At 54.7% G+C, this 27690-nt stretch overlaps 2 protein-coding genes across 4 annotated transcripts in view; both read left to right on the top strand.

Moving 5' to 3' along the window:
- Positions 1 to 5146, top strand: part of HTT (huntingtin) — a 144685-nt gene extending 139539 nt beyond the window's left edge. For both annotated transcript variants that reach the window (XM_038533184.1, XM_038533183.1), the window contains one exon: positions 972 to 5146. In XM_038533184.1, the coding sequence (XP_038389112.1) occupies positions 972 to 1185 (214 nt within the window). In that variant the 3' untranslated portion in view covers positions 1186 to 5146. The remainder of the gene's footprint in view (positions 1 to 971) is intronic.
- Positions 16 to 17173, top strand: MSANTD1 (Myb/SANT DNA binding domain containing 1). 2 transcript variants are annotated; one of them, XM_038533185.1, is made up of 5 exons: positions 16 to 643; positions 7008 to 7093; positions 10316 to 10580; positions 14169 to 14444; positions 16531 to 17173. In XM_038533185.1, exons 2-5 carry the CDS (start codon positions 7078 to 7080, stop codon positions 16769 to 16771), a joined length of 798 nt encoding a protein of 265 aa, XP_038389113.1. In that variant the 5' UTR covers positions 16 to 643; positions 7008 to 7077; the 3' UTR covers positions 16772 to 17173. The 2 variants fall into 2 exon arrangements, with proteins under 2 accessions (XP_038389113.1, XP_038389114.1); XM_038533186.1 differs by lacking the exons at positions 16 to 643; positions 7008 to 7093 and adding an exon at positions 8371 to 9669.
- Positions 17174 to 27690: the final 10517 nt, after the last annotated feature.

The raw sequence follows: 27690 nt of genomic DNA, 5'->3' as shown, positions 1-27690 counted from the left end.
TATCCTTCCCTGGGTCTGGGCCAGAGGCGGTAGCTCCTTCTCAAGCAGTCCTACAGGCCCTGCTCTCAGCATCTGGGTTGATAGTGTCTGTTAACGTTTTGAAGCCTAACCTTTAAAGAAACCCAGCTGTCAAAATGACATTTACCTTAAACCTTGACAGAGTGCAATGTTGGTAAGGGGATAGAAAAGGGAGCGTTAAAAAAAAAAAAGAAAAAGAAAAGGGAGTGTTTACCACACTGACTGGGACCGCCTGGAGAGGCGGGGTGGGAGGGATGCTGAGGGCAGCAGCCCATCCCTGTAGACCTCCTCCCACCCACTCGCGGGTTCCATGCAGCTGCATATGTGGCCAGTGCTGTTTCTCATTATTCCTTGTCCATTGTGCCTGTGTCATCCTCTCGGGTACAAGGCTTAAGTAAAGATCCAGTTCCCACCCCAAAAATGCTGGCTGCCAAAAGGGGATGTTCTCCTTTGGCAGCCTTCCCCCAAGACAGACCAGAGCCTCTGAGCAGACGGCTGTCCTGGTGCTGGTGGCAGGCCTCGCTCAGCATTGCCTGGGCCGGGTGGCCATGGCTCTGCCCTCACTCTGCGGGAGCAGGGCTAGTGGGAGCCTCAGCGGCCAGCGCTGTGAAGGGAGCCAGGTCAGGTAAGTACTGTGGAGTGGAGCACCCTCGCTCTGGGGCTCCCCAGGCTGCCTTGCCCGCTTCCTCTGTCTCACTGGGCAGAGCCGGGCTTCCAGCCAGAGTGGCAGCGTCCATTTGCCTGTTCCTGGTGTGGCTGGCAGGAGCCAAAGTGGGAGGCAGCTGCTGCTGCTACACAGTCCAGGTCCCTGGCGTCTGCTCCAGCCGCCTCTCAGGGCCCCCAGGGCCCATCTGTAGACCTGTGTTGAAGGACAGCCTGGTGAGGACTGGGAGGCATGCCTAGGAGACTGCTCTTCCCTCACTTGAGCCTTGCTCCCTTAACTCCTTTGCCAGCCTTCCCCACGTTATCAGCAGGATGGGCAAGCTGGAACAAGTGGACGTTAACCTCTTCTGCCTGGTGGCCACGGACTTTTACAGACACCAGATAGAGGAGGAGCTGGACCGCCGGGCCTTCCAGTCTGTGTTCGAGGTGGTCGCGGCACCAGGAAACCCGTATCATCGATTGCTGACTTGTTTGCGGAATGTCCACAAAGTCACCATGTGCTGAACGCCCACACAGGGCAGCAGCACAGAGCCGGGGGCCCTGCCTGCGCTGGCGTGGCTCTGCAAAGGCCTCCCCTCGAGTCGCAACAAGGCCAGGCAGGCAGTGTCGGCTCTGCCACGTGGCAGAGGAGCTCTTTGGCAGTGAGGCTGCGTGCAAGGGAACATGTGCAGTACCGTGGGGTTGAGCCTGAGTCCTCGCAGAGAGCAGGAGCAGTTGTGTCACTAACCCTTTGTGCTGCAGCTCCTCCAAAATGCCAGCTAACCAGGTGTTCTTTTCCTCTTAGCACCCAGCCTGCTCGTGGTCATCGGGTTACAGCTGCTCTTGTGTCCTAGAGCCTCTCTGCTGTCCCGCCGGCAGAAGGTGGCGCCAGTGGGCTTTCAGGAGCATTCCCCGGGGCTCTGGCCTGGGGGTCAGGACCACACCCAGTCCTGGAGGGGACCGCTGCGGTGTGTGCAGGTGGGGGGGGGGGCTGGGAACGTGACACCCAGCGCCATACTTCCTTTCTCTGATTTCTTCTCAGGATTTAAAGTTTAATTATATCAGTAAAGAGATTAATTTTAAGGTAACTTTCTACGCCCGTGTAAAGTATGTGCATTACCAAGTCTGTGCCGCATGTGACAGAGCCTGCGGAAGCTGCCCCAGGCCGGTCCTTCCCTGGCAGCCCCTGCTCTCTGCCCTGCAGCTTCCCTGCCCGCCCCCTTCGCCCACACACACACACACACACACACACACACACACACACCTACACACCTACCTGTCTTCCTTATTAACACGCTGGCGATGTTCTGTGGTACCCTCCACCCTTTCTCACGAGTTCACTTCTGTTTAGAGATGTTTAGAATTTAGAGATGTTTCATGTTAAGGTGTCTGCGTCAGGAACTCATACAGCCACTCTGAGGACTGGAGGGTGCCTGCCCCCCTGTCCCATACACAGCCCGCCTGCTGCTCCCTCACCCTTCCACACTGATGGCTCTGTGGGCTCCATTCCCCAGTGAAGGACAGCTGTGCTGGCACCTAGCCAACAAGGCCAGCTCTCCTGGTTACAGGCAGTCTGTCGTGTCCAATGACGCCAGCCTGGATGTTGTCCGGTCCCGTCCCAAGCGGGGTCGGGCTGGGAGCTAACTGACCGCTGTGAAACCTGCTCTCCATGTGGCCTCTCCTGTGTATTAGGGCCCAGGCGTGTAGTGGAATTATATTTGTACCACTCTTGGTCAAGAGCAAAGCTCGGCATTTGGCAACTGTTAGAGAAGGACCCCAGCACCCACTTGGCCCCCTTTGCAGCTCAAAATGTAAAGTGGGCCTCCTTTCAGGAGGATGCAGATCTGTACCCACTGGATACGTGATGGGGCTCAGAAGGGGTAGTAAGGAGAAGGGCTGGGCAGTGACTGGCCGGCCCACGTCCCCTCAGAGCTGCTGCTTTTACCCCAGGCCCAGGCCGCTGGACCAACTTTCTGTTTCCAGCCCCAAAGTAGCCAAATCATCCAGTGCAGATGAGGCATGGACATTTGGGTTGACCTCTGCTGGGCAGAGCTCATGGTGTGCCTACGAGTGGGGCCATGCTTGCTGTCTGCCTGTGAGGCTGGTGGGTACTCTGCTGTCTGGCCCCAGAGGCAGGCCGGTTGCATGATGACTGCCATGTGGGTCAGTTTGGTCCTGAGTTCAAATGCAGGCAGTGGTTTGGGTATTTCATGTGGTGAGTGGAGATCATTTTGAAGCCCTTTTCCAGAGCCAGAGGAGGAAGCGGAGGAGGAGGAGCCTTGGTACATGGTTAATTACCCTTACATCTGGCTGGGTATGGGCCTGATATCCCACCACAATACACAGCCAGCTGTGGGGCACACACCAAACTGCCTGCTGACCCCCTGCCCCAGAACTGCCATCCTCTTCCTACCCTCTCCTGATACAGCAGTTTGGGAATTTCTAGGGTGCAGGGTTTTCCCACCAGCCCCCACAGAGGCCCCACCAAGCAAGGGCATGAGCAATAGAAATGAGTCCCGCTTTTGAGCTGGATGGAAGGGAATCTTAAGAAGGAAATCTCCCATGTCCCCCACCTCTGCTGGGCTCCCATCTCTCCCTGCCACCTCCTAGAAACCGCCTGTCTCTCACCCCATCACCTCAGCGGCTCCAAGACAAGAACATCACAGGCCAGGCTGCATGCTGTTCCTGGTGAGGGGTTTACATTTGTAGGAAGTAACACTGTGAATGTAAGGTTTGGAACCATCCCCCTTAGGATCCATATCACTGGGCTCACCTGGAAGCGTCATTGTCTTCCCTTGTTTGCCATTGATCCAAAATAGTCGGTGCTTAACTAGGGGCCCTGGAGCTTAGCTCTGGCTGTACGTGCTGACCCCAAAGACTGGCCTGTGTGATCCGAAAGTGGATGGGAGTTGGTGAGTGAAGTTCTCTAGCCGGGGATGAGTACGTGTGTGTGTGTGTGTGTGTGTGTGTGTGTGCGCGTGTGTGCAGATCTATCATTATATGTATATCAATATGCAGGTATGCAAGGCTACCAGGAATGGCCGCGTAAGTTTTTTGCAGAAGTTGACTTTTCTTAGATGTGCCACATGGAGCTGGCTGCATGGCTGAGGTGTCTAGGAACCATGTCATTGCTCATTAAAATCCTACTTAGGAAAGGGTCCATCCACTTTGCCAGCTTTCTGCACAAGGAATTAATATTTTAGCAAGTTCCTAGAAGTCTGTGGCAAGCAGCAATCCTATCATCAATCCAAATTTTGTTGAAAATACTAATTTGGCAGGTCTATTTGCCAGGGAGAGGGTTTGTTTTCCTGCCGACACTTTTCCACAAATTTGAATGAAGCCAGGGCCATGCCCTTAAGCATGGCTCCTCCAGAAACGCGCCTCCCTCCCCTGCTGCCCCGCCAAGTGCTGTGGGCAACTCCCAGCTGTCTGTACCCGCTTCTCTTGTCCTGTCATATTTTTGCCAGCAAATGGATCCTTTCCGGACGATGAATGAGGCTGACCCCTGCAGACACCCCGAATGTAGCATCAGAAGGCCTCACCTCTGAAAGGACCCCCACCGCACCCAGGCCGCCCCCTCCTTGCGGGGTGTCACTTGCAAGTCCCCAAGACCATGAGGCAGCTTCCTCCGGGGAGCTACAGCGAGCCCTTGTTGGCGGTTCCTTTGGAACAGACAAAACAGCAATAACTGCTCTTGGCTGACCTGCAGACAAAGCTTCCTTCTGCTGCAGGGCTGCAGTGGGCGTGGTTCTCTGGGATTTGTGGGGAGTGGAATTCATTTCCTCTGATACTGTGAGCATCCTTCCTAGCAGCCGTCCTCACTTTGTTTTGTCCTTCCCTCTGAGGGAGCCCTTGAAGCCATGGCTCCCAGCCAGGGTGACCATGGGGTGGTTCTGTGGGGCAGTGGGCAGCAGCAGGGGTGCGGCCTTGCTGGAGAGCTCGGAGGGCTGTGCTGCTGCTGCTGGCCTGGGCATGGCCTCAGCAGGGAGTGGCCCACTCAGATGGCTGTGACAAGTGAAGGTGGCCTGGAAGGTTCTGGGGTCACTTTCCCCCATGCACCTGTCACTTTTAATGCAGTTGAAGGAACCCCCTCACCCCACCCTGAGTGCTTCTGAGAGCACCTGGCCCTGGACAGTCACCACAGTCTCCCAGTGCAAACTGGATGGTGACCACCGGCGCTCGAGGACCCTGGCCATCAAGGACCTGTTGCAGGTGGCAGGGCTGAGCTAAGTTTGGCCACCTGTCCATAATCACTGCTTCGTGCTGCGGCTGAGCGTCAGCAGGGTGTTCACCCCTGCCACACCGCCACCACCTTCCCCCGACACTGGGAGCCAGCAAGGCTATGAGGGGCATGTCCCGGAGCCCTGGCCTGGACTGGACTGTCCACTTCCAAGAGGAGAGGGAAGGACTGACATGCGATGTGTATTTAAATTTTTTAAATTGCTACAAACATTGTGTATCTGAATTAAAGGGAAATGACACTACATGCTACTGGGCTGCGAGGCATGCTTATTCTCGAAGAACCTCCACCAGGGATGCAGGATGAGGGTGAGGAAGTGGGCCCCAGACGTGAGCCAGTCAAGTGACGTCGTCATCTGTTCACACCAGGGCCATGTGGTTTCAGCATTGAATCTCTGCCTCCATGTGCAACTGGGCCCTGAGGGGTGCTAAGGACACCAGGGTAGCTGAAGTGCTCACATGGACTGTGGCCTGGCCTCCGAGCGCCCTGCAGGGCCCCGCTGACTCCTGGGCTTCTGGCTCCCAGCCTGTCAGCTTTGAGCTTCTGAGTCCTCCCTGCTCCTCAAAGTCTTACCTAATCAGCTGAATGGGGTACCATGCTTCTTAGCTCTGGGCAGACCCCTCCTGGGGAGCTTTGGCAGTCGGTGTTGTCGGCAGTCAGCAGTCATCTTGGGGTGCAGGTGTTTTGCCCACCAGCCTGCACAGACAACTAGGCGGCAGGCTGCTCAGGTGGGGTACCATTCACCCAAGTCTCTTGGGTTCCCGTCAGTTGGCAAGAATCAGCTGCCTGTTGTCTTGGCAGGGCAGTCCCAGAGCCCACACTATAGCAGGTACCAGCAAGGGAGACACGGGCACCATAGTCCTTGCCCTTGGGCTGGAGAATGATGAGCACACGGGCTTCCCCCGGAATCTGTGACAGCCCTGAGAGCCTGGTGCCAGGAGCCTCAGGACCCCCTTCCCCTGCACAGGGACCATGGTGGAGTGTCTCCCCGCTAGGGCTGCAGTCTCACTTCGGCTCTAACATTCCATGGGGCTGACTTGAGCTCCCCAACTGTCTCCTCTGTGATATAATTCCAAAGCCTCTGATGGCACCTTAAGCTGCCAAGGCTGCGTCCTCCTTCTTCGTCCAAGCCTGGACAGCCAGACCCTGCCTGGTGCATCTGAGCACACCTGGCCTACCCATTGTTTCTAAAAAGAAGGGTCCCAGAGCCCCTGGTGTGAGTGGGCTTTGCTGCTGCATATCCCCCACTTGCCCTCCTGCCGCCACAGTAGAGGTGCCCTCAATGGAGGGCAGGACCTCACTTTTCTTGAGAAGCTCCTGAAGCCCTTCTAGATGTGTTGGGGGGCTGCCCCTTGCCCTCGAAGCAGCCTGGCAGTAGTCTGAGTGCCACTTGGTGGCATGTCACCAAGACTCCATTTGGGGAGCCATGAGCATGTCCTGCAGTTTCTACTGATTTGGGGGTCTTGACAGCCTGGCCCCTGCATCTGGTCAGATGGCACTTGCCACTAGCCTCCCAAACAGATGTGGGGGCTGCTCCAGTGGCCTTCTCCCTGTCAGCCATGTCCTCTAGGGAGCCTGAGGGGCACGTGGAATGTGGGTGAGTCCAGGGTAGCCCTTGCTGCAGGGTCGGGGCTTGCCCACTGAGGCAGAGTGCTGACAGAGAAGAGTATGGCTACCTGGAGATGTAGGGAGAAGGCCAGTGGGGCCAGCAGGGAGCTGGGTGGCAGCTTGGAGCTTCCTTCCACTGTGAGCCAGGCCATCATGGGACAATCCTTGCACCCTTCCACCGGGACAGCCCATCCTCCAGCCCGGTCCTCCCAGGGCTCTACCCTGCCACCCCGGCCACCCTCCAGCCACATTTCCACATGCCTCCCTGCCTTTGCCCAGAATGGAGTATTTCCAATGCTGAGCTCACCTGCCCACTGTGATAGGCTCGGCTCACCAGTGCCTGCTCCTGGCAGGTGCCAGAGGCTCCTCACAGGGACATCTGCTTCCTACCCGCAGCCCCCATGTCAGCCTAAGTACCTCAGACGGAGCATCCATTCACGTGGAGATGGAGGCTTACAGGGGCCTCCTGCTGAGGCCTGACTACCCCTTCTCCCTACAGGTACTGCCGGATACCCAGCCCCCGGCCCTCTGCCTCCCTATCCCTCAGAGACTGAGGGTCCCAGCAGGCCATGCAGCTGTGCCAAGGTATGGAGCTCCTCCCCACCAAGGACAGGCAGGGCCCTCCCCAGTGGGGGCAGCTGGGTTTTTACCCTGCCAACCCCTTCCACCTAGTGGGTACCTGCTCTGGGAGGACCACATGAGGGCTCTGCTTCCAGAAGCTCTCCCAGGACTCCCCTCTCTGGGGGGGCTTCCAATGCCCATTGAAACCTGAAAAGACATTTGGAGTCCAGCCTTTTACCCTGACTCCTCTGGACATGCCAGCTGGAGGGGAAGTAGGTGGTGCAGACTCCTCCTTGGGAACCACCTGTGTGGGACACCCGGAGGCCAGCGGCTGCCTCTTGGAAGCAGTGGGACCAGCTCTCTCAGTGTTTCCCAGGCAGGGGTCCCTGGGACAGCAGCTTCTCCTGATGAGTATTCACCATCCCCAGCCAAGCCAGTATGCCAGACTGCCCTGTCCAGTAGCTCTGCCCATGTGCCAAGAGGTGCCAGGAGGCAGCCTGGCTCAGCCCTTGGAGCTGCGCTGGAGAAAGCCCTCAGGTGGGGCTGAGAATTTTTATCTAAGGACTGAGGGCTTCCTGGAGGGCCTTCCAGTCACTCTCCGACATCCTGAGCACCACGTGCAAGACGCCTACGCCTGGAGGGTGCTGCCTGGCCGGGTGGCCGTGTCCCTGTGTCCCCAGGTGACTGCCTGGAGAGGAAGGAACTCCTATAGGAAGCTGATAGCAGGCCCAGGCCTTGAAGCAAGAGCCAGATAAATGGGGCAGGTGCAGGCCCCTCTGAGCGTGCACACGTGCCCCTTCTGCCCGGGCGTGCTGCACTTCCAGCTCTGACCCTAATCTACCCACCCATCCTGGGTACCTCCCACTCTTCCACCTGAGCGACAGCTCCCTATTCCAAGTTCAGCTCTTGCGTTCTAGGCCAACTTGGAGCGAGACTCACGTGCATGGTCAGATCTGAGGAGGACCTCTATTAACCATGGTGATTTTCAGCCTGGACTTTGGGAGTCCCTCCCCTAGGCTTAGCCCACCGCCAGAATCCCACAAATGCTAGCAGGCTCACTGATGGCCCATGGTTGCTGGAGCCTGGCTGGGTGCCTGCGCCTAGGGGACAGTGCTGGGGCCTGTCCAGCAGGTGTGCTGGGCTCCTGCATTTAAACCATTGGAGTTTAATCTTTTAATTTTGTTTTGTTTTGTTTTGTTTTTTAATTTTTATTTATTTATGATAGTCACAGAGAGAGAGAGAGAGAGGCAGAGACACAGGCAGAGGGAGATGCAGGCTCCATGCACCGGGAGCCCGTGACATGGGATTCGATTCCGGGTCTCCAGGATCACGCCCTGGGCCAAAGGCAGGCGCTAAACCCCTGCGCCACCCAGGGATCCCCTAATCTTTCCATTTTGAATGTTGATGCCTTTAGGTGGCGCTTTGTCCCCATGGTACTCACAGGTTGCGTGGCCCTGCTCTCCTCTTCTGGCTGACCATCCTGCTGACATCAGCTGGCCAGCCTCAGGGGACACCTCAGCCCATCCTCATCCTGGCTCTCAAGCCCACCTTTCCAGTTCCCCGAGGAATAGTCATGCTGTCTCATTGCTGGCTCTGTCTTACTCACCTTTGTCCTACAGTGTTCCCCCAGCCCCACCACTGCTAGCCAGCCCTAGCTGTGGCCCTGGCCCTTGAGACATCATCATGAGCCTCAGTCAAACTCTGGCAGAGACCTGCTGAGAGAGGGTGAGGGTCCTATGGCCACCCACTGCCAGTAGCCACCCTGCCAGCATCCCTGCCTTCCAGGAGGCCCCAGGAAATGGTGGGGAGATTCTTTTAACTGGGAGCCTGCCAGCCAGTGCTCCTTTAAGAGAGGACACAGCACAGGGTCAGACTCAGCTCCAAGCCAGCCGCTTGCCCTCTGGGTGATCTCCCCTCTCTACCCCTTCAGCTCTTCACTTGGAACATAGTGACCATGAGGATCAAAGTAGAAGATAATTGTGTGTAGCTCATAAAACAGTGCCCAGTGTTCAGAGAATACTCAAATTCTTATTTTCTCACTTTTGCAAGTGTTCTGAACCCATGGTCACACAACTAGAATAGAAAAATAAAATGGCCTGGCTCAAGGTAGATCCAATTGGCATGAGGGAAAAAGGGAAGAAGGACCAAAATGGAGTGGGAAAGACTTCAGAGAGGAGGTGATGTCAGAACAGGGTTTTGCAGAATGAACAGGAATTTGCCAGTAAGTCCAAAAGCAAACTCTAGATGATCAGTTGGGAAGGGAGAGGGGCTACTTAAGACTGGTCCCTTCATTTGTTCATTTTGTTACTCAGCAAGCCTTTATTTAGCAAACCCTTTTCTGTAGGCTCTGGGGCTACAGGGAGCATGCCGCCTACCAGGTAGAAGTGGGTGTAGGTGCAGATGGTTCTGAGCAGGGTGGTTAGGGCTGTGGCGGGGCTGCCCAGGGTGGGAGGGACCAATACATACTGCCTGCCTACTGTTCTCGGCCTCAAGAACTGCCCTGGCTTCTCTGCTCGCCCATCACCCAGGCCAGCAACCAGCAACCTGCAAGGAGGGAGACAGGTGATCCAATGGACAGAGTCCCACTCTTGCCCAGCCTGGTATTGGCACACTTAGTTTCCAGTCACGGAGTGTGCATGCACTGCCGGGGGGATGCTGTGTGTGGAGCGCATGGTGGGTAGGCAAGGGCTGGCATGCCTGCATGTATGTCGCCGAGGGTCCCTGGGGGTATCTGCCTCCGTGCCCCCTCCTTGCTGCCCCCCCATCTCCATCTTTGTTGGCCCTGGCCCCTCATTTTACCCCACCCTGACTGCCTACCCCCCACCCTCTACCCCCGGGCTCCTCCTGGGCCCCTGGTCTGTGCAAGTGGGGCGGGGCTGAGCTGGGGGCTCGGCTTGGACCCCAGCACGCTGGGCTCCCAGCAGGTGAGGCCTGGTGGCCGGGCTGGCGCCTGGGCCGTGGGTTTGAGGTCTGGCCCACTCGCTGCAATATTGATGGCCCGTCAGGGCAGCCCTGATTCCTGCGCTTTCAGTTAAAAGGTTTCTGTTGTTGTAGCTTATGCAGTTGCTCTGTTGCTATGGAAACGTGACATCAAAATGACGTTTCCCGTTTAAAAGCTTTTAACTAAATTCCTGCCTGTCAGATGTAGGCCCCATTTTGAGCGTGGAGCTGCCTTCCAGGAGTGGGGCTCCCGCCCTGGTGCGCAGACCACAGGCCCCGCCTGAGCGCGCTCCTTTAACCCCGCAGGTACCTCCGGCATGGCAGCCGCCGAAGCGCCTGGCTACCTCGTGTCCCCTCAGACGGAGAAGCACCGGCGTGCCCGCAACTGGACCGATGCCGAGATGCGTGGCCTCATGCTCGTCTGGGAGGAATTCTTCGACGAGCTGAAGCAGACCAAGCGCAACGCCAAGGTGTACGAGAAGATGGCCAGCAAACTGCTGGAGATGACAGGCGAGCGCCGGCTGGGCGAGGAGATCAAGATCAAGATCACCAACATGACCTTCCAGTACAGGTGGGCCCCACGCGCCGCATGCCTATGTACTCCGCGCACCCCATACACCCGCACGCACCCCCACGCCCTGGGCTCCGGCTCCTTCCTGTATAGGTGGGCCCCACGTGCCGCACCACCATGCACCCCCACGGCCAGCACTATGGCTTGGCAGCCAGCCATCTGTGCCTAGGCTGCTGCCGCGGACCCCCTCGGTGCTGAGGTGGGAAGGCCCTGTGTGGGCAGAGCCGGGCCACGAGATGGGGCCTCTACAAACTATCTGCCGCCTCCCATCAAGGAGAGGGAGAAGCTGAGGCCCAGCGAGGCAGAGCTGGGGCGATCAGCACCCTTCCCCAGACCCTTGACACAGGCGCCCACACAGACGACTCCCGCCCAGCCTCCACACACCCTCCCGCCAACCAGGATACCACAGGCTGGCCACCCAGGCATGGCTCAGCTAGGCAGAGTGGCTGCCGTACAGGCAGGGAAACCGAGGCCAGGGGTGAGGAGGAGGCTCAGCTCCTAAGCCTGCAGTCCTGCCTGGTGCTGACACTGTCATTCCCAGCAACCACTGAGCCCAGACGTGAGTGCTGCCAACACGGGCCACGGTCAGGAGCAGGGTGTGTAGTAGGTCTGATACTGGAGCCCTGGACCACCCAGGGGCCCCACTTGTGGGAGGGGCCTTGTTTGTGGAAGGACAGGTGTGGGCCTATGATGCCTCCACCTACCCCCCCGTGGCATGAGGGGAGCTGTGAGTCAGGGCTGCCAACAAGGTTCCCAGGCAGGGGAGCTCTGGCCCCTGGGAGGGGTGAGGGGGCAGCTATGGCCCCACGGGCCCAGTGTCTCTGGGTGTGTGTGAGCCAAGCCCATCTGCAGAGGGTCATGGTGTGCAGAGGGTCCTGGGTAGGGCAGAGATCACAGCAGTGCAGAGGGTCCTGGGTGCAGCCAAGGTCACAGATATGGAGTGGGTCATGGGCATGGTAAGGGTCACAGGCAGGGCAGAGGTCATGGTCTGACTGGGGTCTTGCTGGGGGCCACAGGGGGAAGACTGGTAATGAGATTGGGGCCACAGGGCATGCTGGCAAGGGTGGGCCTGTCCACATCCCCAGAGGATATGCAGGTGCCCAAGGTGGCTGCTGTGAGCAGGGAGCAGAGGTGCAGCCAGGGCTGGCTGCACACAGGGCTTGCAGGCTTGCCCTGGGCACCTTGAGAGGGCTGTCCCTGGCAACAGTAGGCAAGGAGCCGACTGCTGTCCTTCCCCCACCCCCGGCCTATAGCTCTCAGCCTGTCATGACACCCAGTCGGCTATTTCCAGTTAACTTTCTGTGGCCCTGGGAGGAGGAGTTGCAGGGCCTGGACCTGCCTGAAGACCCATGTCCACCTGCCGTCCCAGCCCCCAGGCCGGCCCAGGGGCCAGAAATGAGGCAACCATTAAGGGTCTGAGGGCCTCAGTCACCACATAAATAGCAGCCACCTGCTCATGGTGCAAGGGATAGGTTGTCTATAGATGCGTGTGTATTCCCATTCCTGCCACCTGCATGCACATGGAGAGCCCTCTATGCCTGCTGCGGGGCAGGGGAGCTGCAGAGGCAAGGCCGGCTGCTTTACCAGCTTCCCATCTGACTCAGTAACTCATGGGCTCTGATTGGTGTCTGGCAGAGTTGTTCATTATTTATCCTGAGAGCCATCTTCAGAGTCCCAGGGGAGGCATTCTGTTCCCTTCTTGGAGGTGGGGATGGGGGCCAGGGAGCCCATAGGCCATGCAGGTGCAGCAGAGTGGGGCCTGGGCCCTCCAGTGGGGCACCCCTCCAGACCCTCGGTGCTGGGGGTAAGGGCTGCACACATGTACAAGACTGCAGTTTCCCATTCCCGGGGGGGTGGGGGTGGAGGTGGGAACTGAGCCCTAGACCACAGAGCCTGTAACAGGCTGATGCTTCAGTTGGTCGACTGGTTCTTCATCTGTTTCTTTCCACCCCGACCCAGAAAGCCTCCCATAGCAAAATCTTTTCTTATTTTCTCATGGTAGCTCCTTACATATTGAGGTTGTCAGGCTAAGGAAGCCTGTGGGGGTGGCCAGGTTCCGTGGAACATGGTCTCTTGGAATACCGTTCAGGGGTCTCCTGTGCCAGAAGCAGGCTTTCCCTCATTTCTCCAAGGAGAGCCTGACTTGAGTGGTCAGAGCAAGCACAGGGAGACCTCTCAGGGTGCTGGAGGGGAGCCTAGGCAGAGGTTGGGTGGGGGCCCCAAGCACGGTCCTCAACTTCCCACACCCGGAATTTGTGCAGCTTCCAGGGTGTTGGATGGTCCTGGGGTCAGGAGACAGAGCAGCCTGTGCCTCTGTGGCCTGCTCCTGGCTTTCTACTCTGGACATCCAGGCTGGTGGATGAAGCTCCTAAGGCCTCCTCCTGCTGCAGCTGGCCTCAGCTTGCTGCCATGGGCCACAGACCCCCTTGCTGTCCAGGTGGGCCTATTTGCTGAAGGCAGCTCAGTCAGATGCTCAGCTCAGTATTTCTAGTGAAGAGTGTGACCAGGGGCCCGCGCTGGAGGGAAGCCCACATCAAGAGACAGGAGCCATCGGCCACAGGGGTCGCCAGAGCATGAGGGCCTCCATCCCTGGGAGAAGCGTGGGGCAGGAATGTAAGGACCACAGACTAAGGCTGGGTCTGATGGGCAGGCAGCAACCTCCCAGTGGTGGCCTCCTTCCCAGCTCTTTTGCAGCTGAGTCTTCCCATCGCTGACCTCCCCAAATTTGGCCAAGACCCAGGGACCTACAAGGCCTGTCTGGTGGGGAAGGGCAGGACACAGGGCTGGACGGGGCTCCAGCCCACGGTGGGCAGAGCTATGCTGTGCATACCCCTGGCCCCGGAGTCTAAGTAGGAATGAGGAAGATCAGGCCCAGCCCTGCTGCCTCCTGGTACCTTCAGCCAAGAATGTTTGTTGTTTGCTGGGAACTGGGCATTGTCTTATTAGATTCTCCCTGGAGCTTGTGACGAATTTACTTTGCTCATCCCCATTTTACTGATGTGAAAATGAAGGCTCAGAGAGGTTAATGAACCTGCCTAAGGTCACACAGCAAAGTGGTGGAGATGAGACACAGCTCAGATGTGTTGGACACTGAAACCTATGCTCCTAACTCCTGTGGTTCTCACTTCTAAGGCAGTCTCTTTAGAAAAACAAATTTCTTATATTATGATACCTTATGGTTGTATTATATCATACTTATATTTTATTCCTATGTTTGTATATTTTATTAAAAGGAGTATTTGTTCACTGTAGGGAGTTTAGAGATTACAGAACAACCAGGACGGAGGCAGTTCAGCCCAGCTCAGGCCCTCACACTCCCAGATGACCGTATTCACGTTTGGGGCGTGTGCTTCTATTGTCCCCGGTGGGCTAGGTCCCCAGCCTGACTTCTCTCCGAGTCTAATGTCACCCTGGCTCTGGAGTCCTTCTGGGGAGGCTGTCTGGCCAAGAGTGGTACCCGCCCGAGCCATGCAGCTCCCTGGGCCCCGGGGCTCTCGCACCCCTGAGCACCCCTCAGCCGAGGGCCAGGCAGGACAGGCCGGGAGCAGCTCCGTTTCTCACCCTTGGCTCTTGTGTCTCTCGTTTCAGGAAATTAAAATGCATGACAGATAGCGAGTCCGTCCCGCCCGACTGGCCCTATTACCTAGCCATTGATAGGATTCTGGCCAAGGTCCCCGAGTCCTGTGATGGCAAACTGCCGGACGGCCAGCAGCCGGGGCCCTCCACGTCCCAGACCGAGGCGTCCCTGTCGCCGTCTGCTAAGTCCACCCCTCTGTACTTACCGTATAACCAGTGCTCCTACGAAGGCCGCTTCCAGGACGATCGCTCCGACAGCTCCTCCAGCTTACTGTCCCTTAAGTTCAGGTAGTGTGTGTCTTCCTTCCCCGCCTCCACGACCAGCGGGGCCAGGAGCCCGGCAGCCAGAGAAGGGGCTGGGAGCGGTGATGGGCAGCGGCTCTCGGGGCGGCGGTGTCGTCTGCCATCCCTGGCTGGCTGCAAAGGCCTAGGTGGTGTGCAAGTGCCTCCTGGGACAGGGGGCCTCAGGCAGGCTGGCCTCAGACGGGGAGGCCACAGACAGGGAGGCCTCAGGCAGGGAAACTGCAGACAGGAAGGCTGTAGACCAGGAGGCTTCAGACAGGGAGGTCGCAGACAGGCCTCAGACTGGGAGGCTTCAGACGGGGAGGTCGCAGACGGGGAGGCCTCAGACCAGGAGCCCTCAGACCTGAGGCCTCAGACCAGGAGGCTTTAGGCCAGGAGGCTTCAGACGGGGAGGCCTCAGACCCGGAGGCCTCAGATCAGGAGGCTTCAGACCAGGAGGCTTCCGACGGGGAAGCCTCAGACCCGGAGGCCTCAGACCAGGAGGCTTCAGACCAAGAGGCCTCAGACCGAGGCTTCAGATGGGGAGGCTTCAGATGGAGAGGTTTCAGATAGGGAGCCACAGAGAGGGAGACCTCAGACCGGGAGGCTTCAGACAGGAGGTTTCAGATGGGGAGGCTTCAGACCAGGAGGCCTCAGACAGGAGGCTTCAGATGGGGAGGCCTCAGACTGGGAGGCAGGTGGTATTGAAGTGCGGGCCATCATGTCCATAGTCTGGTTTTGGCTCCTGGCTACATCACTTTCTAGCTGTGTGGAAAGTCCTTGACCTCTCTGGGCCTCAGTCTCCCTCTGTGAAATGGGGATGAATCAGCACTTTGTCTGAGGGTGACTGGGAGTGTCATGAGAGAGAAGGAACTTGGTGTGGGGCCTGGGACATGGAGGAAATCCAATGTCCCATTCCCACCAGCCCCCAGTTTCTGGCTCCTGGGCTCCCCATCACCCCCAAGCAGATCCTGACCTGGCTAGGCTGGCTGGAAGGCATGTTGGGCTGAGCCTCCAGTGTGCTCCCCTCAGCTGGTTGCAGTGTACGCGCCTGTCCCCTCTGATGTCCCTTCACAGACTTCCTGCTGGGCCAGCTCCGGCCACCTGAACCTGCCCTGGAGATGCCTACAGACAGGTACACAGGAGGCACACTCCTGTGCTGGGGAGGCCAGGGGAACCAAAGGAGGGACATTAGGGCTCGGCTTTCAAGGGTGAATAGGAGTTGGCTAGTCTGAGAAGAGAAGGAAAAGAGTGGGTTTGACTGGCCCTGCCTCTCCCGCAGCCCTGGCCTCCAGGTCTGTCAGATGGGGGTAAGATGAGGAAGGTCTGGTATCAGGGGCTGCCAGTTGGTTTGTCCAGCGCCCCTTCCCTGGATGGGATTTCTCAGCAAAGACCCCAAACAAGAATGCATTTGTGGATGGCCAGGTGGAGTCAGCTAGAAACCTGAGGTTTATGGCCAGGTGTTTCTGTGGATTGACCTGGTTCCCAGACTCACAGCTGCCCCAGGCACCACGCAAGGGCCAGGATGTGGGACTGGCACCCCTGCCCCTGAGACTGGCCAGGTCACCATTCTGCTTCAAAGCATGGGGCCCAGGCAAAGAGACTGGTGGGGTCTGGCCAGTTAGAGCAGGGATGCTCCCCAGCCCACAACAGAGAGCACAGGGCCTACCACCCAGTAGGCTACCTTTGCCTCCCTGGAACTACCAGAGGTTCCAGTCCTGGGGGAGAGGCCACACTGCCCTGCCCCCCTCCCACCCAGTCCTCTTCATCTCTCCCCCCCGTGTGGCTGCTACTCCTGAGCTCCACCTAGGCTACAGGGGGTTTGGATTATCCTGTGACCCAGGTCACTGGATTGCCTCAAGGCCCACAGGACGGCAGTGCCTACAGCCCCCTGGCCCCTTCACCATCCTGGGAGGAGGGCTACAGCCCTCCTCACCTGCTGGACCAGGGGGAGGGAGGGCAGAGCAGTTGCTCGGCTACCAGGGGCTGTTTCCCATGTGTCCACTGAGGTGGGTGGGAGAGTCAGGCAGGCGGAGCCTCTGGTGCCCTGATTGTGTGGCCGGCCATCCACACGCTGGCACTGTCCTTCCAGGTCGGACGAGCGGCCCGTGAAGAAGCGCAAGGTGCAGAGCTGCCACTTCCAGAAGAAGAAGCTGCGGCTGCTGGAGGCCATGCTGGAGGAGCAGCGCAAGCTGAGTCGCGCCATGGAGGAGACGTGCCGGGAGGTACGCCGCGTGCTGGACCAGCAGAATCTCCTGCAGGTGCAGAGCCTGCAGCTCCAGGAGCGCATGATGAGTCTGCTGGAGAAGATGATTGCCAAGTCCAACGTGTAGGCTGCCGGGTGGGCTGGCGGGCGGGTGGGCAGCCAGGGCCCAAGCAGGCTGGCCATACAACACAGGCCGGCCGGGCCAGGCCAGGTCCCAGAGGGAGCCAGCCTCACGCTGGCCCCTGGGGCTGCTCCTGGATCGGACTTCCTGGTGTGGAAGCCCCTCCTCAGACACAGGCCGAGGACACCAGGTTACACGGGGGTGATCCCCCAGTGGGAACTCCTAGAACCTGTTCTCCGGTGTGGTGACTACCGATGATACTTGAAATGGCTTTCGGCATTAAATGTGTGATTTTTCATGACTCCCTGGAAGCAGAGTTCACCTTTCCAGCTCAGAGGGAATGCGCCAGGTTGGTCTATTCCAAAAACAAAAGCATATGGAAACAGGCAAGTGGCAGCTTTGCACTCGTAACAGAAACTGTCCTGATTTTAAAAAAGAAAACCATATCTGGGGGCATCACAATGCCAGATTTCAGGTTGTACTACAAAGCTGTGGTCATCAAGACAGTGTGGTACTGGCACAAAAACAGACACATAGATCAGTGGAACAGAATAGAGAATCCAGAAGTGGACCCTGAACTTTATGGGCAACTAATATTCGATAAAGGAGGAAAGACTATCCATTGGAAGAAAGACAGTCTCTTCAATAAATGGTGCTGGGAAAATTGGACATCCACATGCAGAAGAATGAAACTAGACCACTCTCTTTCACCATACACAAAGATAAACTCAAAATGGATGAAAGATCTAAATGTGAGACAAGATTCCATCAAAATCCTAGAGAAGAACACAGGCAACACCCTTTTTGAACTCGGCCATAGTAACTTCTTGCAAGATACATCCACGAAGGCAAAAGAAACAAAAGCAAAAATGAACTATTGGGACTTCATCAAGATAAGAAGCTTTTGCACAGCAAAGGATACAGTCAACAAAACTCAAAGACAACCTACAGAATGGGAGAAGATATTTGCAAATGACATATCAGATAAAGGGCTAGTTTCCAAGATCTATAAAGAACTTATTAAACTCAACACCAAAGAAACAAACAATCCAATCATGAAATGGGCAAAAGACATGAACAGAAATCTCACAGAAGAAGACATAGACATGGCCAACATGCACATGAGAAAATGCTCTGCATCACTTGCCATCAGGGAAATACAAATCAAAACCACAATGAGATACCACCTCACACCAGTGAGAATGGAAAAAATTAACAAGGCAGGAAACAACAAATGTTGGAGAGGATGTGGAGAAAAGGGAACCCTCATACACTGTTGGTGGGAATGTGAACTGGTGCAGCCACTCTGGAAAACAGGGTGGAGGTTCCTCAAACAGTTAAAAATATACCTGCCCTACGACCCAGCAATTGCACTGTTGGGGATTTACCCCAAAGATACAAATGCAATGAAACGCCGGGACACCTGCACCCCGATGTTTCTAGCAGCAATGGCCACGATAGCCAAACTGTGGAAGGAGCCTCGGTGTCCAACGAAAGATGAATGGATAAAGAAGATGTGGTTTATGTATACAATGGAATATTACTCAGCTATTAGAAATGACAAATACCCACCATTTGCTTCAACGTGGATGGAACTGGAGGGTATTATGCTGAGTGAAGTAAGTCAATTGGAGAAGGACAAACATTATATGTTCTCATTCATTTGGGGAATATAAATAATAGTGAAAGGGAAAATAAGGGAAGGGAGAAGAAATGTGTGGGAAATATCAGAAAGGGAGACAGAACATAAAGACTGCTAACTCTGGGAAACGAACTAGGGGTGGTAGAAGGGGAGGAGGGCGGGGGGTGGGAGTGAATGGGTGACGGGCACTGGGTGTTATTCTGTATGTTAGTAAATTGAACACCAATAAAAAAAAAAAAAAAAAAAAAGGTAAAAAAAAAAAAAAAAAAAAAAAAAAAAAAAAAAAAAAGAAACTGTCCTGAAGGGGAGATGCCTGCCTGCCCCTCCCTAGAGTCTGCAGCAGTACTCCTGAGGTGGCCTCTGATGCCACAGCAAACCCAGGGAGCCTTCGGCCCTCTCCTTGGAGTACTGGGTGCTCCAATCACCTCCCAGCAAGAAGGCTAACAGAGCAATGACAGCTACCCACAGGCACCACCCTGTTCATTTTCCTAGGCCTGGGGGTGTCACGCTGATGAACAGAGACCTGGCCTCATGCACTCCCGTTCCAGGCGAGGAGGCAAACGCGTGAAGAAGGAAATGACATGATAGCAGGTGGTGGTCAACGCAGGACAGGAAGGGCTGGCCCCAAGCATGAGGAAGCCTCACAGAAGCAGCCAGGCAGTGCAGCCAGGCCATAGACGCACAGGAAGCTTTTGGGTGTTGTGCTGGCCGGGGCCCTCTGAGCAGGAGGTGGTGGTGTCCAGAGCTGTGAGATAATGCTCACCTCCCTGCCTCTGCCCTTTCCAGCAGGAAAACCATTCCAGATGCTTCTCTGCTGAATTCTTCCTAAGTCCTGTTGGCCACTTGGGCTTTGGTCTCTGACTGCAAAGGATGAAGGGCACGGGAGTGTCTGGCCCCCCCGGGACCAGCATGTTGCTGCCCACCCAGCAGGGTTGTGAGGCAATGCAGCAAGTGACATGGTTGACTTTTGACCTAGAAAAGCTCCTTCTGGGTGCTCCTGAGCAGCCCCATGGCAGGTGGGATGAAGGCAGGGGTCCTGCCAGGAGGCTGTCACAGTTATCCTGGTTGACAGTGACCCCTCATGGGACACTCCAGTGGCCTTTGAAGTCAGCCACCCAAGGTCATGCAGGTGGAGCAGAGGCCAGTCGCAGGCCTGGCTACAGAGTCCAGAGGGCAGAGCCAGATGGAACAGGATGGATGCCCCTGGCTCACCACCTCGGGGACCTCCCCAGAGCACATGTGCATGGACTCAAACCATGCTGCTTTGGGACCCAAGGCAGTAGTTCGGTGAATGTATGACAGGAGGCTCTGCTGAAGTGTGAACTTGCCAATTTCTTCCAAAACGGTCAGTGTTCCCAGCAAGGCCAGTGTCAGCTACCAGCATGATGTCACTGAACCAGTGCTGGGGAGGCATGCACAGAACAAGCCCCAAAACCCCACCACACAGGAGACTGAGGGAGTGCCTCATCCTGAAGACCTGAACTGAGGGCTGATTTCTGGCACAGGAACCCAGCTGCTCCTGAGACACGATGTCCCAGTGAGAACTTGATTGACAAACACTCAGCCTGCTGGCTATGCCAAGGCTGCTGGCTAGAACCCCATCAGAGTGGCCCAGGGGTCGCCGAGATGGCCACAGACTGTGGCTCCAAGTGATGCAGGAGCTCTCTTACCTTAACTGTCCTGGTGCTCCCATGGCTGTGGCTGTGGCCATGGCATACCAGGTTTAACCGTCCTGGCACTCCTGGAGCTGTGGCCATGGCTACCAGGGTTAACATAGTGGCAGAAGGCAACAGTTGCAGTATGTTATGTAGCATTTTTGCCTCTGTAATTAGAAGTCATTTGCACTATTTAACTTTCCCAGCTGTCTCTCTGAGTGTGGGATCAGTGCTGTCTCTCTCCATGTCTGCAGATTCTGTGCTGCCCCATACTCTGTTGGGCTGGAGCAGAACCGATGTGGTCAGGTGGAGGCCAGCCGGACAACTGCCTGCGTCACGCGCTTCATAAATAGTGTGTCTGTAGGGAGTCTCTGATTTCTTCTGTAGTTATTGGTCCATTAAGGGGGAAAGTGACTCTATTAGTAAACACTAAGCTGTTTGATAAGATCCAGCAAGACAATGATCCTTTTAACGCCAAAAACTGAACTCCAAAACCAAACAAATATGCTTTCTCTCCCTTTATTATTTAATGTTGGCATTTATATAGCTAATGCATCAAGACAAACAAATAAGTGGGATAAAAGAAATGAAAATTGCCTTTATTTTCAGATGATATTTTTATATTCCCAGAAAACAAGATATATAAAAGATCAAGAACTCTTTAAACCACCTTGAACCTGTGGATTATGAGAATGGAATGTTCCATTCAGGGTCATAATTGAGAACCGCAGGGATTCTATGAGCAAGTTTAACCAGAAAGGTATAGGATCGACATGAAGAAAACTACGGTTTTATTGTAAAATCTAAAACAATTCCTGAGCATGTGGAGAAACCGCATACTCCTAAAAGTGCCAAAGTAAAGTGTCATCATCTTATTAATGTAATTCCAGCAATATTCTCAATAACATTGTGGGTTTTTGTTTATTTTGAAATGGAAGAAAGTTGTTTTTTTGCTGTTGTTGTTGTCATTTTTTAATTTGAAGTCAGCTCCATGCCCAGTGCAGAGCCTGACACTGGACTTGAACTCATGACCCTAAGATCCTGACCTGAGCCCAGATCAAGAGCCAGATGCTTCACTCACCGAGCCGCCCAGGTGCCCCTGAAGAAAGTATTTTTAAGTTCAAATGAAAAAGGATTGGGGCAGAGGTCTAAGGCCGAAGGATGAGGAAGACCTTCTGGGCCTCATGTGGCGCTGGGAAATGCAGAACAGAAGCAAAAAGTGTGCAGTCACACACCCATGCAGCCAGTGTGCTGTCAGGGTCAAAGCTGGAAAAACATGAGACAGAAACTCAGACTGCACTAGGGGCGGCAGGGCCCCAGGCCAGCCAGACCCAAGCGGCTTCCTCCCGAGGAGCTGACCGCATGCATGCTGCCCGGAGCCGGTCCCCGAGCCTCTGCACTCACAGGGCCCTCCATGCTCTAGGAGGCCCTGAAGATGTCACAGCCTCTGTTCCTCTGGGTCCTTGCCACCAATTCTAACACCTAACAGACCTTACTAGAAATCAAACCTAAAACTTAAAAATTGGACTCATTTCAAAATAATAAACCCATTACATGTTGACATAAACAGCAATTGAATGAAAAATACATTTTCCAAAACAAAAGGTTTTCAGGAGAAGAGGGGCGTTGTGTCACAGCTGGCTCCAGCCTCGGGCTGGTGGGTGTCCACGGGAGACCCGGCGCCGCATGGACAGGTGTTTGGAACAGAAAGATCATGGTGGACACCTCTCCCAGGAAGGACACTGGCTGTGCGGGCTAGTTGCAGTGTGGACTCAGCCCACCAGCTCTTCCAGAGTTGTGTTGAGCCTGCAGCCAGCCATTGGTCCTGTGCCTCGGGGACCTCTGTTCGCCACGCTCTGTAACGCTGTACCGGGCATTTGGAAAATTCTGGTTCTCGCTGTCATGCGTGTCTTCTGTGCCAATACAGTGCACAGACACCATCAGCTGCTTGCTCTCACTCTCCCACCCTGACCGCAGAGCCTTTCCCAGGGTGGGTTATCGAGCTCACAGCGGTGGAGGCAGCTCTTCCATGGTCCTGACCTTGGCACAAAAGCCAGAATCTTGCCACCGGCCACCACAACCACGTGACTTGTTTTCCCCATAGGGACAGCTCCCTTTGTTGGTTTCCAAGAGCACATCCACCAGGCGCCAGAGGCCTTTCAGGTGAAAATCATGTTCCTGTGAAGAATGTTTGCAGCTGCATCTTCTGGCAGCTGAACGGTGACCACGGGCTTCTCCCTGACAGCTGTCACACCGTATGGTGGGAGTCTGTCACACAGACTGTCCATCTTGTCATGCAGAATATTAAAAAGATGTGTGTCCCAGGGCCAAGATTTAATAAAATTAGTACATTTTACTGCTCATTGGGGACACTTTTAAGGGAAACGTGTTTTTTGCAGACAGTGTGTGGTGGGAGGGACACGGGACATGTCCTGTTTCTCACCAAGGACCCAGCCTTTCCACCCAGCACTGCAAATGCCAACGTGCTGAAGATGGCAGAGGGCGTTTTTCCTTTGTGATAATACTTTGGGCCTTAGGGACACTTGGGGTCCACAGATCAGTCTCTTGGGGAGGCCCAGGCATGGGTGTAAGGCAACAGGTATGAGAAGATGCTTGGTGGCCTTACTTGTATCTGTGCATCCTGGAAAGCTCTGGTGGGTCCCATAGCGGGGGCAGGGATAAGGAGGTGGTCTGCAGCCTTTGTGCAAGCCTTTGTGCAAGCCCAACCCCACCAGCCCCCATGAGCTGTGTCCCCCAGGGGGGCCCAGAAGGAGGTCCTGCTTCCCTCTAACCCCTCTGCTGTCCTGCTGACCACCTGCTGTGTACCAGGAACAGGGGAGTAGGGCGGTATCAGTCAGAGGCTTGACAATGAGGGGAGGACACCCTGAGCAAAGAAAATGGGCTCATAGCTGGAAGGTCATCGCTTCAGAAAGAAAGAGCATCACACTGACCTGCCTGGGAGCTCCAGCCCCTGGCTCTGAGTTAGCTGCCATCTCCAGGACTCCTAGGCGAGGACCTCACACCAGGGCTTGTGCAGGGTGCCAGCCTGGGGCCATCTCCCCAGAGGGACCTGCACCCACTTCCTGGAGGTATAATTGGACCAAAGAACAGGCCCAATCCCCCGAATGGCCTCAGAGCCACCAAAATGGAAGCCTTGACAAGCACAGGAGCATGTCTTCCTGGCACACCTTGGTTTGGCTTCCAAAAGGCAGGTGCATCTTTGAGAACAATGGGGGATCCTTCAGCTCATTCAAGGGGGGGTGGTGGTTCCCATTTACAGCTGCGTGTCCTACATGAGACCTATTCACTGGCCTACAACCAGCGCTTTCCTCTCCCCAGAGCAGAAGGCATCGGCTGCCCTTCAGTTTTGCCTTGTAGGGCACTAGGTCAGCATGATCCAAGATCATCGTCAACCAGGAGACCATCCTTGTTTTCCTCCAAGGCAGCATTAGTTCCCTGCTCCCTTCCAGTTTGTCTTCCGGGACCTCCACCTTCTTGTCATCCAGGAGATCCACAAGAGCCAAGAGTCCACATGTCAGGGGGTCAGAGCAGGGGAAGATGAGGGAGCAGGTGCACAGGCCTCATGGTGAACCACATACACATGGCAGAGGGCATGCTGACCCTCTGTGGGGTTGGCCAGCCACACATACCTCCTTTGAACGTGTGGGCTGGGGTGGGAGGGGCCGCTGGCTGACCCGCACCAGGACACAGCAGAGGAAGGCCTGAGATTCAGGAACTGGCGATGTCTTTGGAAAACAGCCTTTGGTGCTGGAGTTTCTGGCCCTTGTGCAACCCTGTGACTGCTTCTGGCTGCCCCGAGCCCTTCCTGGTTACCCCCATGCGTGTGTGACATGGTCCCGGGGAGGAGCCCCGAGCACGGCTCTGAGCCCTCCTGCTAGGGTCATGGTACACCTTCCTGGGTACTCCGTGGTAATGCAGAGTGACACCCTCCCCCCCTGCAAGGGCAGCACCACATCCGCGTGGTGGCAGCAGTTTCATGGGTCCCGGGTAGATGAACAGATCCCACCAGGCTCTCGTGACAGCGGCGCAGTGGATACCCCTGTGTGTACTTAGGCACACTAGTGAGCATTTGTAAAATCAGACAAGACAGCTTCAGGGGAACAGAAAGTTGACCAGGAAAGTCACCGTGTTAGACTCAGCAGCTCATGTGTGAGGGAGGGGCCCAGTTTATGTCTCCAACACAGGTCCCATGTCCCAGCACCGGTTGCCGACCCCAGCTGTCCCTCCACTACTGAATGGTTTTGGAATCTTTCTTAAAGATAAGTTGCCTTATCTTTAAGGGATGCCTGGCAGGCTCAGTCGTGGAGCATGTGACTTAATCTCAGGGTCATGAGTCCATGCCCCACATTGGGTGTAGAGATGACTGAAAAATAAACTTAAAAAATAAATAAATTGCCCCCAAATATGTGTGTCTACATCTATAGTCTGCATTCTGTCCATTATTAATGATTCTTATTCTTGTGTCAATAAATACTGTTTTTACCATGAGTCTTAAAATCTGATATAATAAATCTTTCAATCTTGTTACTCTTTTTACAGATCATTTGGGTATTTAAGACCTTAGCATTTCAAAAAAAAAAGTACTTAGCATTTCCTTTTTTTTTTTTTTTTTTAAGATTTATTTATTCGAGAGAGACACAGAGAAAGAGAGAGAGAGGCAGAGACACAGGCAGAGGGAGAAGCAGGCTCCATGCAGGGAGCCTGACGTGGGACTCGATCCCAGGTCTCCAGTATCAGGCCCTGGGCTGAAGGCAGCACTAAACCGCTGAGCCACAGGGCTGCCAGCATTTCCATTTTTTTTTAAAGATTTTATTTATTTATTCATAAGAGACAGAGAGAGGCAGAGACATAGGCAGAGGGAGAAGCAGGCTCCCTCCAGGAAGCCTGATGTGGGACTCGATCCTGAATCCCAGGATTACAACCTGAGCCAAAGATAGGCACCCAACCGCTGAGCCACTCAGGCATCCCATCCCTTTTTTTTTTTTTTTTTTTAAGATTTTATTTATCTAGAGTGAGGGTGCACGCACGTGCTGGTTGGGGGTAGGGCGGGGGAGAGAATCCCAAGCAGACTCCATGCTCTGTGCAGAGCCTGATCCAAGGCTTAATCCCACAACCTTGAGATCATGACCCAAGCCAAAATGTAAGAGTTTGATGCTTAACCGACTGAGCCACCCAGGTGTCCCAAGTCCTTAGCATTTCCACAATTTTTTAAATGTAGTAAAATACACATAACACAAAATCTACCATTTTACCTACTGTTAGGCGTCCAGTTGAGAGGCAGTAAGTCTGTTCCCACTGTGGCGAGCACCCCTGCCCCTCCCAACTGACCTCGTGTCCCCATGGAGCAGCATCTCCCTTCTCTCCCAGCCCTTGACACCTGGTACCCTACTTTTTGCCTCTGGGCACCTGACTCTTCCAGGGTGTCAGGAACTGCAGGCCCGTGGGATATCCTTTTGTGTCTGGCTTTTCCACTCCCCACAGGGTCCTGCAGGTTCATCTATGCAGTGGCAAGTGCACTAGCCTGTATGCCCAGCCACAGAGCATGAGGGTCCCCTTTCTCTGTGTCCTCGCCAACACTGGTTCTTTCTTGTCTTTTTTGATGAGAGCCATCCTAACAGGGTGAGGTTCTGATTGGCACTTCCCTGACATCAGTCATGTAGAGCATCTTTTCATGTTGGCCATCTGTGTGTATTCTTTGGAAAAATGTCTATTCAGATCTTCTGCCCAATTTTTAATTAGATTTTTTTGTATGTGGATTGTAACTGACAAGTATTTTTATGCAGTAAATTCCTACGTGCGGGATTGCAGGATCAATTGGGTAGGGATTGTCAAAATGCTTTCCCAAGATGTTCTCTGAATTATGTTAAACTCTAAAAAAGAAGAAAATGTCCCACTTCATGTCTTAATACCAACCTGATTCTTTTTAAAAGAATACAAAACAGGAAAATAAAGTGAAAGTTCTAAGTAAAATCCTAGCAAACCTAAGACAGTACAACCAAGTAGGGCTCCTTTGAGAAAAGTCAGAGAACCACCAGCAACATCACCAAACCCACCAAATCAGTGTGAGGAGGTCATTGGCCTGCATCATGCAGACAGCCCTTTGGAAAGTTCCCAGCATGACAGGACTTTCAGGGAGGGATGCAGATGTCGTTCCCACCCCATCCAGCAAGCACATGGCAGCCACACACAGTGGGACCGTCATTGTGGGTCAGCATCACCAAGGACAAGGTCACTGTGCAAATATTGGAAAAGGAGAGGCAACGATGATCTGTTTTTGCCAAAGACATGATTATGAAACCAGGAAACTTGGAAGAAAAGTTTTATTTTTTATTTATGATAGTCACACACACAGAGAGAGAGACAGAGACACAGGCAGAGGGAGAAGCAGGCTCCATGCACCGGGAGCCCGACGTGGGACTCGATCCTGGGTCTCCAGGATCGCGCCCTGGGCCAAAGGCAGGTGCCAAACCGCTACGCCACCCAGGGATCCCGGAAGAAAAGTTTTAAAAACCCTACTATATTAATAAGATAAATATATGATTAATATATAAAATTTGTTTTTTTCTGTCTTATTAATAACTGGTTAAGAATAGGAAAACTCACATAACAACCAAAGCTGAGAAATGCTTATGAATAAATGAAACTGGAGAAGACTTTAATCATAGTAAAGATCGGAGAGGGACACCTGGACAAAAGGTGTGATGCCGTGTCCTGGGGGAGGGGGATGTTCCAGGGGGAGTAGGATGTCTGGGGTGGGGGGGAGGATGACCTTGGGGAGAGGACATCCTGGGGGGGGGGAAGGAGGATGTCCCTGGAAGGAAGAGGATGTCCCTGGTGGGGGAGGACATCCTTGGTGGGAGAGGATGTCCCTGGGAGGAGGACATCCCTGGGGAGGAGGACATCCCTGGGGGGGAATGATATCCCTGGAGGGAGGGCATCCCTGGGGGGGAGGATGTCCCTGGGGGGAGAGGACATCCCCTAGGGGAATCTTGCCTGAAACAACATGGTCTTTCCTGTGTCCCCACTTCTGCCCATAAACGTCCCCCATTTTGTGCATCACCTTGGACCCCTATCTGAGACAAAAAGCTGGCTGGTTAATGAATCATCTCGTAAAGCCAATGAGATCTTCAACTGTACTCAGTTGGATTTTGCTTTTTCACAGATAAAACCAAGCACTCAGGCCCTGTGGGGAGATGGTGTTGGTGGGGAGAGACCAGAACGGGTGGCTCGCCCAGACATGGGCTTTGACAGATGTTCACTGGTATGTTGATGTACATAACTGGGGAGGAAGCAGGGACAAATGTCATAATCTTCTATAAGGTTCATGTCAGGTGGATCAAAAATTTAAGTGATAAAAGTGGAAAACTTCTAGAAGCGATTCTGAAGGAACATGTAACCTTGGGGTCAAGACCTCTCTAATGGGACAAATCAGAAAAGAGAAAAGTGGCCTAATTTGATTAATAAAACTTCTAAAACGGTGTATAACAAAGAGCTTTAAAGAGTCTTGAGATGTTCGGTAGATGATGGGGGCGGGGCACCCTGCTGGTTAGCTCAGGTATGCAGCAGCAGGGCTGCAGGTGGGGGAGGGGTGCAGTGGGGGGGGATGC

Source organism: Canis lupus, chromosome 3 (genome assembly GCF_011100685.1).
Source record: "Canis lupus familiaris isolate Mischka breed German Shepherd chromosome 3, alternate assembly UU_Cfam_GSD_1.0, whole genome shotgun sequence".
NCBI classification, from domain to species: domain Eukaryota; kingdom Metazoa; phylum Chordata; class Mammalia; order Carnivora; family Canidae; genus Canis; species Canis lupus.
The sequence above is the reverse complement of the archived record's forward strand: the minus strand, read 5'-3'. Positions and strand labels throughout refer to the sequence as shown.